The sequence below is a fragment of the Nipponia nippon genome, unplaced genomic scaffold (genome assembly GCF_047370975.1).
Source record: "Nipponia nippon isolate SJK-2023a ecotype South Korea unplaced genomic scaffold, ASM4737097v1 scaffold_6, whole genome shotgun sequence".
NCBI classification, from domain to species: domain Eukaryota; kingdom Metazoa; phylum Chordata; class Aves; order Pelecaniformes; family Threskiornithidae; genus Nipponia; species Nipponia nippon.
In genome coordinates this window covers 57,218,461-57,234,238 of record NW_028262380.1, presented here as the reverse complement: position 1 = coordinate 57,234,238, position 15,778 = coordinate 57,218,461, and the positions used below count along the sequence as shown (strand labels likewise).

Sequence of the window (15,778 nt, the reverse complement as noted above, 5' to 3'; positions counted from 1 at the left end):
GGCATCATGGGAATATTTTTGGAAAACGATGTCTTAAGTCTTTTGGGTCCCTATGGAGCATTTTACAGTATGATAAAAATACTTTTTTTTTTTTTATTTTAAAATGCAATCAATGCTGTTACTGCCCTACAGAAATCTGTTCCCTTCAGCTAAAGAGATGAATACTCCCTATATTATTTAGATGAGGAAACTGAGAAATTGTGCAGCTTCTCATTATGAGTGTTACAGAAACAGCAGCCAGATCTGGGTTTCCTGAGCTTCCCCGATATGTTCTCCATTCACAGGACTTTTGCTGCAAGGGCAAAATGTTTTTGCACACGTGGATGAATTTTGAGGCTAATCACAAGAAAGTGAATGAGTATGGTACCCTGCCTCATGTTGTCACAACAGAAGATGTATGGGGCCAGTCACAGAGTTCATCCAATTAAGTATGTGTAAGGGAAAAAGGATTCTTCCTTAAGTCTGTATTTTCATACTTTCCAATTATTGTTTCTTTCCCAAATGTATGCCTTTGAAATCAACAGTTTATGATTTCGGGTTTGGGGGTTTTTTAAATTATTTATGTATGTATAGTCTTACTTGCAATATCACCTTTATTTCTTTGGATATTTTGCATATTTCACAGGAAGCAGTGAACAGACACAAACATGTCAGCCTGGCAGCATAGTCCCATGGTTAAACCTATGCACTAGTGACTTATGTCCAACCTTTACACTAGAGAAAATATATCCTGGCAACATGGGTGAAAACAAGACAGCTTAAATATCTCTAAGTAAACCGCTCACGAGACAGTATAGCACAATATGGTATATTAAAAACACTCCCTGCGTATTAAAAAAAATTGATATGGTGCCATGGGGAAAATCATTAGTTAAATTGGAGAAGGTGGGGATTAGTAACAGAAGTAAGAAACTGGCAGCCTCTGACAGTAAGCGTGACATGCCTTATTTTACAGCGCATCCCCCAGCATTTTGAAAGGCCATGTCACACCAAACCATACTAACAGGAAACAAGAAGAGACTGTGCTCCTGTGGCTTGTTACAGTCCTCTGTTCTCAGTGCACTGAGAAGCACAGTGCTTGGAAGAATATCATTCCTACCAACTGAGGAGACACAATAGTTCCACAGCAGAGACTTACCAGATCAGCACATCAAAGATACTGGTTTCTAATTTGAAGCTCTCTATTATTTGCAGAGGATGAAGGAAAAGGATATCTTGTGGATCTTGGTGATTCAGTGGGAGAATAGAGAAAAAAAAAAAGTCTGGCTGATGTTCTCACTGTGCTGATCGTTCTGCTCAATCTCCTTTTAAACACAAGGCAGGTCCTTCATCCGCCTTTCTGCCAGCAGTATTTGCCTTGAACCCATAGTCTGCTATAAGAAGTACAGTGGGAACCTGAGGAGCTGGTTCCACGATTGTACAGAGATTGTCCAAAAGCTGATACAATTGCAGTGTTAGTCTGCAGCTATACCCCACCTCCTTTTCCCTTAGCAATGCCAGTGTAGCACATAACCCACACAGCCACCCATACTGCAGAGAAACATGACCTTGTAGATTACTGATAATTACTTACTTTTGTTCAAAAATACAAAGAATACTAAGGATTGGATTAAGCAAAAGAAAACAGAATAATAATCTGTTTTAAGGAAACATTAGCTTATTTTATGTGTGTATTCCTTTAGGATCGGCACAAAAGTTTCTGTCGTAAATGCAGTCCAAAAGGAGCAGAGCATCACTAGATCTGTCCTATTCCCCTCTCAGCAGTGACGTGCCTGGTGTTTCTTAGAAATTACACATCTAACAGAACTGAAGCCGCACTTACTACATGGACTGCATACCTTCCTGGATTTCTCATGTTGTTTGGGAAGGCTAAGAGCCCGCCTCCGTGTGTGGCAATCCATAAAATGGCCTCACTGGGTTTTCTCTAACTAAGAGAAATTCATCAAAGCACATCTTAAATTACTTATTATGGCATCATCCTGGGCTAAAATGAGAGCCCACATCAGGAAAGAAGCTGTAAGGGATGGGAAGGCGTGGGAACTGAAAGATGACACATGGTAAGAGATGCTATGTGCCTAAAGAGAAACTGTGCTATTTCAGTTTACAAGATTTAGCCTGCTTGGTATACCCTAACAAGCATCATGGAGAGCTTGTTTAGGGTGCATGCAAACCAACTGGGTGATCACAGGGATTACAACAGGACAGCAGCTGACACAGTAATGTGACTAAGATGCACTGCAACTCTAGTTAACTCTGTAGACATATACAAATCCAATGGTTACTTGCAAATTATTTTAGCCTTGTTTTTTCAAAGACAGCTAAAGAAGCTAGATACCCAAATGCTGCTTATTTTCAATGAGATTAGGGGTCTTACTTCCTTAGATTCTTGACAATTCCTCACTAGATGTGATTTGTATTTCTATGGGAGCAGTGCAAGGCTTCCTTTATCAGTTACAGGATGCCTTCCTGCCTGCCAATCTGTAATAGGCTCAGTTTTGGTTTTCTCTTTGCCATTTCAAAAATAAAGTTATATAAACACAAAGAAAACAAAAAAATAGCTTACCCACTGGCAGTGAGTAGTGCTAAAGAGCATCCAAAACAATTTTGTTGTACTCTGTACTTGTAATTTGCAAATTTATACTTTAACAGTAGATTTTAAGATCTCATATCCAAAGTCCCATAATAAATGTCACCAACTCAACTTAAAAGCTAGTGAAAACAAAGGTCTTGATTAGAAAAAGAATCATATAAGGGACAGCAAATAACACTTCCAGTTCCTTAACTGCTACCTTTCCATTACTGCTGTTCAAATTCATGAAGGTGCTGCGCTGTTTGCATTTTATATATAAAGTAAAAAATGTTTCTTGTGACAAAGGAGAGACAAACGTTTATTACATTTCTTATTTCAGAAGATGCTTGAAGACTCCTGTAGTTATTCTAATGCTTTAGCTCATTTCTGACCTGGTATTTTATTTCAGCATAGGACTCCACAGAAAGGGGACCCCAGCTGAGTTTTACAGTACCTGTGGAGCAGGCTGATACTGCCACCTGGGGGAGGACTCTTTCCACATACTTTGCGGAGCCTAGGCAAGTATCATATAAATCAGTTTGACTTTTTCTCTGTCATATCCCATGTCTTAAAATCCTCTGTCCATGCTGTTGTAAGACCTTCCAGATGTGTCCCAACTCAGACTGTATTACATTCATAATAATACTGGAAAGAAATTGCTTTTTTTGTGGGGAAATTTGCTTAGCCAAGTTTTAGATATCATTTAAGCAGTGCCTCATTTACACTACTCTTAATTTTACAGCCATCTTGTCAGCATAAAAGCCCTGTTCTGCATCCAGCTGGGCAAGCTGTATTTTGCATACAACACTCCTCTGCTTCTGGGATTCTAGCTTTCTTGGTAGTCTAAATCCTTGTTCATGCACAGCTTAAATCATCTCCTTTGCAGGCTACTGGCTCAGTTGGATGTGACTGCTAGGACATATACTGCCTCAGATGTCATGAGAGGCATTACTGTGCATAGGAACAGTCCAATGAAAAGTACAGAGCTAGACTGTGACAATTTAACCAAAGTCAAAACTTCTAGGCAAATTAAAGGAAGCATCTGGATCTTATGTTCACAATATCCATAGTTTTAGGAGACTGACCTACCCGTTTGCTTTGCAAGTGAGCCACCCCCACCCAGCCTTCTTTGAGTTTGTATCCACTAGCAAATGAAGGAACCTTGCTATACCCCTTATATATAAATATGCCTCAAGAGACAAAGGCTGTGCACAGCATTGAGCTGCAAGGCTTTTCACAGAGGAAACTATCAGTAGTTGCCTCAGCTACACATATAATACAGGAAAAGATTTAATGTCTCACCTCTCACCAGAATAGGTGGGCTCAAGAGCAGGGAGTTATCTGAAAGCAACTAACTTGTCTATGTGCTCTTAAAAACATACAGCAACAAAATTATTACACAGCTGTCTACAGCCAAGTAACACAAACGATGAACTCGTTCATGACGAATGATGTGAATTTACATGAGGAGGCTGTGAAGGCACCATTAGCTCCTACATTCTGCCAAAGCACTGGCTGCGCTTGTGGCACCACAGCGGGAGACAACAGGCTTCTACAGGAACTGAAGTCTCACTCCATTGCTATAGCAGGCAGGAACAGCCCTGGTACTGTGGTAAGCCAATACTTACAGGCTTCCACACAGAGCTACATTTTGGATGACAATGTCCCCAGCAGGACTGGCCTCCTCTTTTCCTCCCACCACAGATGGCCTACATACCAGATCCTTGTTCTCACTGTAATGACACATATCTTAATATCCTTGGAGTAATCCACTCACCCGGATTTACAGTCAGAGAGGTGGCTTATCTAAACCTTTCCTTGTGAACAGACAAGCAGGACTCACGCCACTCTTTCATTCTATTACTAGAACCTGGTCATTAAAGCACAAATTTGTATTTATTTTCCACTAGGGCATAGGAGTTCAAATCAGTTACTTTCCCACTTGTGGGAAATTGTCTAAAAAGCAAGTGATAAGTTCTTTCTGGACAATCTTTTTATCCCTGGTCTTGAAGCTATTATAGCATGGCAAAGAATGATGCTTGCAAGAGAAACGTATCAAGCTATCGAGCCAACAGCTAATGCACATGACTGGCAGTGGTGCAAGCCTTCAGTTTTCTGCCTGATTCACAAATTTTTGTTTTTAAATCCATTTTTTGATTATTTTAATTAAACTTTGTTAGGCAAACAGCTTTACATTTCATATGGTTTACATTGTGCTTTAAAAATATTGCAATTACTAATTCACTGCAATAAGAGAAAGTGAATATGCTCTTCACATGCATATATGAACACACATTCAAGAACATGCAACACAAAGTAATCCCAGTACCTCCATTATCACTCTCATATTTAACTGCTGGTAGAACTCAAGTAACTTTCAAAAATATCAACTTCACATATTCACTAAAGTGATTGCAAAAACTGTATCTGCAGCTAAGTTGCAAAAATTCAACAGTGCCAATTACTGACCAAACATACCCAATTGAATGAGGATCTATCGGTAATAGATTAACCAGATTAACGAGTTCGTAACAGTCTCAGTGTGGTACGTTGCTGCTGCTAGTTTCAAAGTTCACATATGAACTTCTTGTTACATTGCACACATGGTTTATGAATGCGGTCTGAATGAAAGAGGAATTTAAGGGAAAATAAGGTAAGTGACATAATATGAAATTAATCTAAGTATTTACATGTAGACTGTTTACAGGAAAAAAAAGAACAAATCCTTGATCACTATTTAAAATAGGAATGCACAAATGCATGTCCACCACGCCATATTATTATGCTACAGAAAAAGAATACAGTGCACATCTAGACTGATGAATAACTCATGACAACCATTTTATAAGGTGTCTTTTTTAAAAGGTATTCTTAAAAAAAAAAAAAAAATCATTGAAACATCCACAAAAACCTTTCTGTGAATTCAGTAAGGAAGATCAACACGTACAGTATTCAATGTCGCCTGTAACAAAATTAGTATGTTAATAGCTCTTGAATGCTTGGCTTTGTACTGAAGTTATTTCAAAAGATTGATTTGGGCATGGATTTAATATGAGGGAGAAAGCTTGAACTGCACATGCAAGAATCTAAATAAATTAATCACAAGAAGTCCCATTCTAAAATTATGCACGATCTCTCTAGGAGTACCTAAACACAGTACCTTAAAAAAAGCAAACAAACAAAAAAAAACAACTTACTGAAGTTCAGGTGTTGCTGATAACTTAAAATCAATTACTTATTTGCCAATATGGTTTTCCATCTGAAACACCTCTAAATTCATTTAATCAGCCACTATTCCTGTTAGATGATGTTAGGTCTTATTTATGAACAGTTGTAGTAACTGGAAATGATACTTGCCCATCTCCCCTCTCCATTCACCAGTCTATGCTTTGCTTTTCCACTAACTGTGCCATAGGTCTAAAAATTTGTACAGTATACATTTCCAAAATCTCAATTTCATATGGGGTTAGAATCTGCAGCATTGGCTATTTCAGCTCTTCTTTTTTTCATTAAGACATACTTCTTACATTTATCTGTATCAGAAAGCACTTTCCAATTACTATTTCAACTTTAGTCATAGCTGATGAAAGATGTATTCTAAGCTGTTCTCTGCTGTGAAAAAGTGCTCCTTTAAAAGCTACTTCTCCCTGACTATCCTTTTTTTTCCTAAAAATAAGCAAAGATTTACTTCCTGAAATGTGGTCACTTAATAACAGCAGGACATATTTGTCACCATTCTCTTCTTCCTCCCCTAGTTTTCCTCCTTTTCATAACCTACCCTCCCTGCATGCCAATGCTGTTTTCCACAGTTGTTTCCCAACTCGTCCCTTTCCTCCCTTCTCTGTTGCCTCTCCTTAGCTTTATCTACTTTACTTGTTCCTAAAACTCTTCTCACATCTGATTCTTTCCCAGCTCTTCAGTTTCTGCCGATGTAGGAGTGTAGCCTGTTAGGTTGCTCTTGTACCTATGATACCTTCCACGGGGTCTTGTTATTTCTAAGCAGCAGACTGGGAAGGACAGCAAAGATCCGTTCTTGGATCAGAGGCATATGTGCTGTACTGAATGTCTATCTACACCACACACGCCTTAAAAACATTTCAGACAGGGAAGGACACTCAAAAGACATTGAATTTTGTGATTTTTGCTGGATATTTTTTTTTTAAGTTATCTGAAACAGCTCATGTTATTTGTTTGTCACTTAGTGACAGGTTTGTGGATAAAAGCATAGACAATGGCAGACAGCAATGAGATGACCATCAACCTTGTTGTCCTTGGAAGAACTCAGACTGGCAAAAGTGCTGCTGGCAACAGCCTGCTGGGCAGCTCAGACTTTGAGAGTCATCACTCCCCTGCCTCTGTGACTACATGCTGCAGCCTTGGACGCAGCTGCTGCATTTCAGGGATTATACGGAGAAATGGTTGTGAGCTAGCGCTCCGTGTTCGAGTACTTGACACTCCAAGCTACCCTCACAGTGGTCTGAGCAAAAAGCAGGTGAGAGACGCAGTGAGTTCAGCCCTGGCTCACCACTTCGGGGAAGAAGGCCTGCATCTAGCTCTCTTGGTCCTGAGGGCTGACTTGCCTCTGTGTCCAGACGAAAGTGATCACACAATTCAGTTCATCCAGGTAACAAATAAATAAATAAATAAATAGAAGTCTCTGCCCTTACGGCAACTCTTTTGTCTTCAGGTGACAATAGCTATGGAAAAGTTGATTGCAAAAGTGAACTAAAGAAGCGCAGCTGAAAACTGGAACACTTCCCAGTATAGCAGTTGAAAAACGCCATTCAGAACTCCAACACCATAGCTACACTTACCAGAGTAAACCTGAGAAGAGGGAGGCAAGAACTGCTCTCTCTTCTACATGGGCTGAGCACAAAGGAATTTAGGAACCAAATTTACCTATCAAAGTAAGCTTTTCCCTCAGAAATTACAGTCAGTGCCTTACCATAACAGATCAAGCTGGCTGAAGAGAAATGCTATTTAAAGGAAGCAAAAGTCAGGTTACCTCACTCGCCTGTGCTCTGTATAGGACCAAAGCAGAGAGCGATGGGTCCAAAATCACGCAGAAAATCTGACTGGCCTGGGACAAGGATGCTTAGCTCTGTCTTGCACTGTCACTACCGCTGCATCTGTTCAAGACAAAATACTGGAAAGTTACCATAAATTTACTCTGGCTAAGGAAAATTTCTAGCATAACTGACTTGAAGCAAGTATTTTGAACTTCCTGGGGGAATTTTTTTTTTTTTTTTTTTGCGATTAGATAAGATTATGTGGGGAGACACACTGAAAAGGAATGGCTTCCTTTTCAGTTGGAAATGTCTCATTACCATGCTTATATGTCTTTGGGGGTGGGAAGAGGCCAGCAAACAGATATTGCTCAGTTTATCAGTCTGATCAGATGAACCAGGTTTGTATGATTTACAAAGAAACAAACGGTTTCAGTTATTGCCAAAGTCTGCACATTACACTTCGCATCTGTCTTACACTAATGAACTTTCTAAAAGTCTTTAGGACTGGAAGGGACTTCCTGGTCCATCAACTCTTATTACCTGCTCTAACTGAGATTATCTAAATATATAATAAATATGTACATAAAAATATACCAATATATACATACATAGAAAGAAAAATGGCTGTCAAAATGTGTTTGATTTGCTCTCTTGTTCTTTCTGATTACTCTCTATTGGTAGGTTCGTCCTCACCTTTCTAGTAGTTTGAGAGTCAGTTCTAATTTTAACATACTCTTACTCATTGTCAGTTTACATATATTTGTTTTCAGAGTTACCCTTTTTCCTTATACAGTTCTCCATCTCTCTATACTTCATGGCATTTAAGAGAAAGCACTATTTACTCAAAATATTTTTACTCTAAGCTGACGAAAAATCATCATGCTTCTAGTTTGAGATGTTTTTGGATCAAGTCCATGTGGGCATTAAAAGCATGAGATGCCACCATGCCTTTTCTCTTTAAATGGAGCTTTAAAACCCCTACTGGAAAGGAAATAAACAAATGGGGCAGGACAGCTGCCTGGGTGCTGGGAATACAAACAGTAACGGTTACATTACAGCATGTCATTCCAAGAAGACATTAGTGTGAAAACTACCTTTAGCAATCAGGAGCTTTTGCAATAAAGCTCTCCAAATCAAGGACGGCATATCAGTGAAGATGGCATATCAGCAGAAATCTACTGGCATTTAAATCTCTCTGGATTTTTTTATGTCAGTAACAGCCTAATGAATTCAGAGTGGCAGATATTGATTTCAGAACTAACATTAGCATTGACTTTGAGTCCTCAGCAAATCAAGGCACTATCCTCTCTCTCCAAAACCAATAACCCAACACTTCCTTAGACAGCTTATGCCAAAATTTTGTATGGGTTTAATTTTTTTTCATTCCTAGTGTCTAAAGCAGATTAATCCCTATCTTGGGAGTAGAAAGATATCCTTTAAAGCAGTTTTACACACCTTGGTATTTAGGTTACAGAGTTAAGATCATTGCAAAGTGGACTTTATTACCAAAGTAGGCTTCTTGTCACACACAGGAGTTCGCATGATTGCACTAAAGTTGTAATTTCATTTACATCTGTAAATGAAAGTCCAATCTCTTACTCATATTAAAATTTCCTGTACTCATTGACAAAAAAACAGCTTGTTTTCTCCCTTCCCCTCCATCAGATGAGCCGCAGCAGTTACAGAAAAACTCTCTGGCCCATCACTTGAGTTTATGAATTTGACTTGTGTTTTTCCTGAATTGCTGACAATAGTTCAGTTTTATAGAATACAGCTGGAATTGCAATTGGTGTTACATAGAAATTCATCATTTATTTTTTCAACACAAGGTGATTTGGTGATTTTAGAAAAAAAGTTTCAAAGAGCTGTATAAAGTGTAGAAATATGGATATGTAGAAACCACTGATGTAAACTACTTGTATTTTACATTTCTTTTAATAATGTGTGACATAGCTAAACAACCATTTTTCCTTATTTACATAGACATTTCTTAACTGCAGAAATTCTATTAACATCTGTACTAAAATAACAGAAAACTGCCAGTACTGCACAACCACATATTTCCACTGAAAGTGGATGCCAATGTCTTGGAAGGTGAAAACCCGCAGAAATTTCAGCAACTCAGATAGCATGAACTGGACTGCTGCCAGGAAAAGAACATATAACTGGTCTGTTAATGCATAAGTATATGAGGTGGGAGTGGGGAAAAGGAACAAGAAAAGATAACTATTTAAGATTTGTTTTTCATTACAGGAACTTCTGGGTCCCACATGGAAGGATTTCACTGCAGTTCTACTTACTCATGCAGACAAGGCAGAAGGGGCTGGATTCAGTGAGGAAGAATACTTGCACAGTGCCTCAAGTACCCTCTTGTCACTTTTAAACTCAGTACAGCATAAATACATTTTCCTAGACAATCAGAAGAGCATAATTAAAGAGGAAAGAGCTATTGTCTTAAGAAAGCTCTTGAATTTTATAAGACAAAATAATTATCAAGTGCTTCTACTTAAACACAGCAAGGAATAAAATTAGTTTTGAGGTGCTCATTTGTCTATTTTCTATAGTAGGTAACATTTAATAGAAATAAAAGAGTAGAAGCCATCAACTAGAAAATTCCACATGCATACTAAATACCTTTGAACACGCAGTTGGAAATATCTCTTTAGATTACCAAACTACTTGCCTTTCATAGAGTACCTCACACTACTGCATCCAGAATCCTAGCTTCAACCACAAAATCAGAACAAGCTAGTGCTCTAAATCACGCTCCTAATATGTGTGTAGTCACGAATGAGACTTTTATGCTACACCAGATTGTATATTGCAGTTCATACAGAACAGATCTGGAAGAAAAAAAAAAAAAGTAAAAAAGGCATGTGAGTTCAGACTGCAAGGGAGCCTCTTTGCTCAATTCTTCAAGCTTTCAGAAGTTCCTCTGAATTCCAAAGTTTGTAAAGAGCTTCCCACCATTAAAAGCTAAGATTTATCTACTGTAGAAGTATTTCCTTACCTTGATTCAGGAGTAAATTGAGATTTTGAACTTCAAGAATTTTGTTTAATAAGACATTATTGGAGATGTAGTTTACAAGGCAGATAAAATAGCTCCCATGTGTGTAATGCTATTCGGCACATATAAAAGAACTAATTACTATTGCTTATCACTAGATGCATGAAAAATTAACACAGTTTATAGGCACAGACAAAACTCATTTGAAAAAGAAATATGTTCATCTCTTCTTTTGTGCCTGTTCCTTCTAATTTTATATCATTGTCATTTTGTTTTCTCTCCCAGTTTACTGGATGAAGTTCAAAACTTGCAAAATTCAGAGTGGTTAAGTTTTATTTCAGTGGTTAAAAAAGTGCTTACTGTTTCAGCAGTTAGACAGTAACCAGTTAACTAAATATTATATGCCAAAATATCTGACGTATCTCTACATAGTTACTGAAAAAGTTTGTTGTAACTTGTTCTAAAATAGTCATTTTCAGATTATTAAAAGGCAAGAATTAAAAGAAGTAATTTGAGGTTATTACCATAGCAACCATGACTACTTGTACTACATTATTATGGAATAATTCTAATTGTAAAAACCGAAGAAGCTATTTCTGTTAAATCCAAAGCATCTTTCGTATAAAATATCATTGCATAAAAATACATTAAAACAAAAAAACAATTAATTTTATACCTGTTTGGGCATTGGAAACATTTTTTTTCATAGTATTTGATAGCTCTGGCAATCTATTTGCTACTCAGTCTTTCTTAGTACTATCTATCATTTGGAAGGAAATATCTAAGTGGACTAGATAAAGAACTATTTTAGCAAAGTGACAGCTTTGATCTTATTGACATTACAACAGCTTAACTGTGGGACATGAAAGTATGTCCATTTGTATATCTTAGGGCATAAAGGGCCATAGTTTAATCTTCCCATTACAATTGTCTGCAGACTACTGAGACAACACAGCCAAGAACAAAAGTTGCAGAGGCTTATAATATATCTGAAAACTGCTCAAAAGAAAAGGAGAAAAACTATTAAAAGGTGACTAGAAGAATGAAGATGATTGTGGTCTTCACTGACCAACTGGTAGTCCTGCACCTCTTGAAGAGCAGTTAGCACACAAGGAACATGGCAGAAACTTTTCCTTACTGAGATGCTCTTGCTCCATAGATCCTCTGAACGTTTTAGCTGTCCAGAAAATATGCTTGCCTGCCTGTAGTTCTACCGTGAACAAGCCTTGGCAATTAAGTCTTGAGCACTGAGTGGTTAATGACTGTTGACAACACTTAACTTCAAGGACTGTAAGCATGGTGAATGAGTGAATTGTGAAAATGTTGGAAGCATAAACACATGCTGTACCTCTGGAAGAGAAGTCAAACAAAAAAGGTATTAGCCATGCATTTCAGAGGGGTAATATATTCATGTTTTTTATTGTGCTTGCGTTACTTTCCATTTCAACATCTGAAAAAGCTTCTAATAACCATTTATTTATTTAATTCCGCTGTTTGCCATGGTCTCTGCCCTGCAGACTCCTTTCCCTTTCACTTCAAATGGAACTCCTTTGTACGTAGCAACACACTGGTCATTGGTATGAAGATCAGGCTGGATTTGCTCCCAAATCTTCTTCTTGGGATTAAGTTCCTTCTCAGGACCTCCTGTTTCAAAACAAAGAATAACCTAATAGCAAAGAACACAGAAGGCAGAGCAAGAGCTTTATGTATGTACATATCTGTGACAGCCCACATAGCATCACTGTACGCACTTTTACGGGAAAAAAACATTACCTGAGATTCTCAAAATGAAAACTTTAATCGGAATTAGGGATTGTCTAGAAAATGTTTCCAAAGCCTCTCTCAAAATGCTGATCTTTCGGGGAAAAAAGGTTGTAAATAACAGAACACAAATACTGTCAAAAGGAAGAAAATCAAACCATTGTTAGTTGTTGGTTTACAAAATTTACTAGCAACCAAAAGGATTCCTAAGAATTAGGTAGATGTGCACCACGGAAATACACTACTCACCAAGACACAGGTTTGTCTGCACCTTAAGTTTAGGAATTGATTAATTTTTATTATAAGCAATTAATATTAAGTGAATTTGGCAGGTGCCCTTACAGTTCAGAAAAATTTAACTTAGACAAGAATAGTCCAAAATTAGTATACTTTATGTATAATTTCAGCCCCAAGTTCCAACTCTGTTCTGCTACTTTTTGCACTATTTCGTGACAAGCTCTGGTGCCTAAAGTAACAGAAGCATTAGAGGTCAGCTTGTATTTCAGCAATTATGGCCTCAGTCTCTATAAGTCTCAGTCCCTGTTTCTATGTGTACACCATGATAAGTTACCTACCCCCTAGAGGTATTGACAGTCTAACTACATTAGCAAATCTGGCTATTTAAGTATCTCTAATGACCACAAAATGTAGGTTTCTTCTACTAATGTTTTGAAACACTGTTGACAAATTACATGGAATAGTGAAGTATTTCAGTCATATTTTTCCTATTTTTAAATAGGCATGACATGCAAAATATTGAAACAAAACAACTAAGCTAAATAAGCTCTCTTGCTGTAAAGATTTATCCTGAATAAACTGCTGCCTGCTGACATAATCTAGATAAAGCAAGACAACCAATTCACTGTACAATTATTTTCTGTTCAATGGTCAAGTAAATTTAAGCTCTTAATTCTAATACAATGCAGATTCTCTTAAAGAAAAAAGAAATTTCATTTAAGAAGTTATTTAATCACAGCACTGTCAGGTTCTCTTGACCTATTGTGTGTAACACAGGCAGGACAAATTAAAAAAAAAACCGCAAGAGTTGTTTTAAATATAATTAGAGCACATTTAAATGCTGAAAGGGATCCCATGCTATTTCATTGTTGATAAACTGTATATATATTTTTACTTGCTTGGCATGCCATATTGGCACCATTCTGCCCAAACTATTCAAATCTTAAGATCCAGAATAAGCAAGAATCAAAAAAACAAACTCTAGTAAACAGACCCTCCCTGAGATACGCTCAGGGAAGCCAGGAGTTTCTAAATGAAAATGAGGAGCTCCCCAAGTGAGCAGAATATCAAGTACTCTCCTCTTCCACTACTCAGTGTCCCCAAAGGTTCAGGAAGAAAAACTATTAAGGCTACAAGGATTTTAATGTATGTGTTTCTAGTAGCTGGTTGAAATTCATTATTGCTTGGTGTATTCCTGACTAGCTGACCAACAGGCGGTTAAACAAACTACTCTCATTCCAGCCTGACTTATTGTTTTTCTCCTTTAAATGTTTTCAGTGGTTCAATCTACCCACATTCGCAATGCTTGCAAAAGTAAATTACTTCTGCCTGTAGACGGGTCTAACTTCTCTAGCTTCTATATCTGTAACTGTGTAAGAGAAGCAGATCAGGCCAGATTTCTCTGGTAAGCACGCTAGCCTTACCAGAGCAAGATTCAATAATGCAGCTGAATTATTTCACAACCACAGTGCACTTAATATTTAAAAGAAAAATCAATACTACCATTAATAAATTAAATATTTGGAGCTAACTAAACATTTTCACAAAAATAAAAATCCTGCTCAGTGCTCAAGTTCATGAACAAAGACAGACTTGGATTTAGACCAAAGTGAATGCATACAAACTAATAAAATCATTAAACAGAATGTCAGATGATCCATTGTGCATTTCCTTCCCCCTCCTCAAATATAAAAAGCAAGTGAATTTTTTCAGTAAGAAAAAAACCTGACTTTTATTATAAAAAACATGCTTTGGATGTTAATAAGTTTCTTTGGAATCCTGCATCAAGCTCCCTTGGGATCTGTGGTGAGCTCATATTAGATTAGCATAGGGACTGATTTTAAATACTACCAGAGCTTTAAGCTGTACATTTTCCTGTGACTTCTCCTCATTGCATTCCTTCTTCCCAGAAAATATTTTTTAGAAGGGTTTCTATAAATAAAATAAACTTAAACTTGCAATGGTTTAATGAGCTTCCCACTCTGTTTACATAAAAAGAACCAAATAAGAGGTGCCAAATTTTGCTAAACGTCATTTGGTCTACCAGTTTAAATATTACAAAAGAAATTCTCATAATAAGCAAGAAACCGTTCCACTTTGTAACAGCTCAGTAACTATTGAAAGAATATATCTCAGCCCAATAAGGGGCAAAAAGATGCGGTGATGTGCGACCTTACGAAAAGTTAGTATCATTTAGCCCACTGTGGATTATAAATACGTAACTGAAGGAAAGCATCCATATACCAAAGCTTTGATTAAAACAAACCTGTTAAATACAGACTGACCACTGCATTCCAGTTTTAGCACTTTTTTTAAAAAGAGATAGTTATTAACTAAATTGCCAGAGATTCTTAGACCAGAATGATTATTTAATTATATAACTTAAATAACAGATTTGTGGTTCCTGTGGCATTTTTGCATTGAAGAATTTTGTCAAAGCGTCAATTATGCTGCTATTAGAAAGAGGATTTCACAGTTAGCTGTGAAAACTCCAAGAATTATTGCTGTCTTATGGCAATTACTGTGTAGGAGGGAATAGTATTTACAGACATGCGATGGAATGATTTTTCTATGGCTTATGAATCGGACCTTTTCCACTGGAGGCAGATAGAAATTTGGAAAAGTTCTTAATACAAAAAAGGCCCAACAGATCTTGGAGATTCATGTATTGGAGTATAAAACGGTGTTAAAGTTCCCCTAAGGGCAATGACGTCAAGTAAACAAACAAAAAAGAACAATCCTCCAGACAACAGCTTTCCTTGTCAAATCACTCCTCTACAACACTTGAGATGGTTCTAGGAAAACTCTCAAGTTTCTGCAGAAAAAAGTTCAATTGCTTTGAATCAAGGCACCATTTGTTTACTTTGACTAAAATGACCAAGGAAAATTAGCCTGTATCTCATGAATATTTTGTATGGTGGAGAGAATAGGCTTAAAAATAACTTGAATCCAAGCTGCTTGACAGACAGCTCTGTGTGTTTTAGAGTTGCTTTATAGTTGCTGCTGTTGCTTCTGTTGCTTCATAGGCTTTCACACTTAAAACTAAAATAAGACCCAGCTGTCCTTTCTATTTTCATTTCAAGGACTCAAACTGAATCTTTATGCTTTAAAATTACTCTTTAAAAAAAAAAAATTATCAGAATATAAATGGTTACAATTAAGCACTGAAATTAAATGACATCTGACACAGGAAGG

The 15,778-nt window shown here is 37.2% G+C and overlaps 2 protein-coding genes across 8 annotated transcripts in view; one reads left to right on the top strand and one right to left on the bottom strand.

Annotated features, from left to right (window-relative positions):
- The first annotated feature begins 4,896 nt into the window (after positions 1 to 4,896).
- On the top strand, positions 4,897 to 11,834 carry GIMD1 (GIMAP family P-loop NTPase domain containing 1). The gene is made up of 3 exons (XM_087736004.1): positions 4,897 to 5,222; positions 6,772 to 7,193; positions 9,832 to 11,834. The coding sequence occupies exons 2-3, from the start codon at positions 6,801 to 6,803 to the stop codon at positions 10,102 to 10,104; spliced, it is 666 nt and encodes a 221-aa protein (XP_087592130.1). The 5' UTR covers positions 4,897 to 5,222; positions 6,772 to 6,800; the 3' UTR covers positions 10,105 to 11,834.
- Positions 11,835 to 11,985: 151 nt separating this feature from the next.
- AIMP1 (aminoacyl tRNA synthetase complex interacting multifunctional protein 1) overlaps positions 11,986 to 15,778 on the bottom strand; it is a 38,362-nt gene continuing 34,569 nt past the window's right edge. For all 7 annotated transcript variants that reach the window (XM_087736000.1, XM_087735996.1, XM_087735998.1 and 4 more), the window contains exon 7: positions 11,986 to 12,229. In XM_087736000.1, coding sequence (XP_087592126.1) covers positions 12,063 to 12,229 — 167 coding nt within the window. In that variant the 3' untranslated portion in view covers positions 11,986 to 12,062. The remainder of the gene's footprint in view (positions 12,230 to 15,778) is intronic.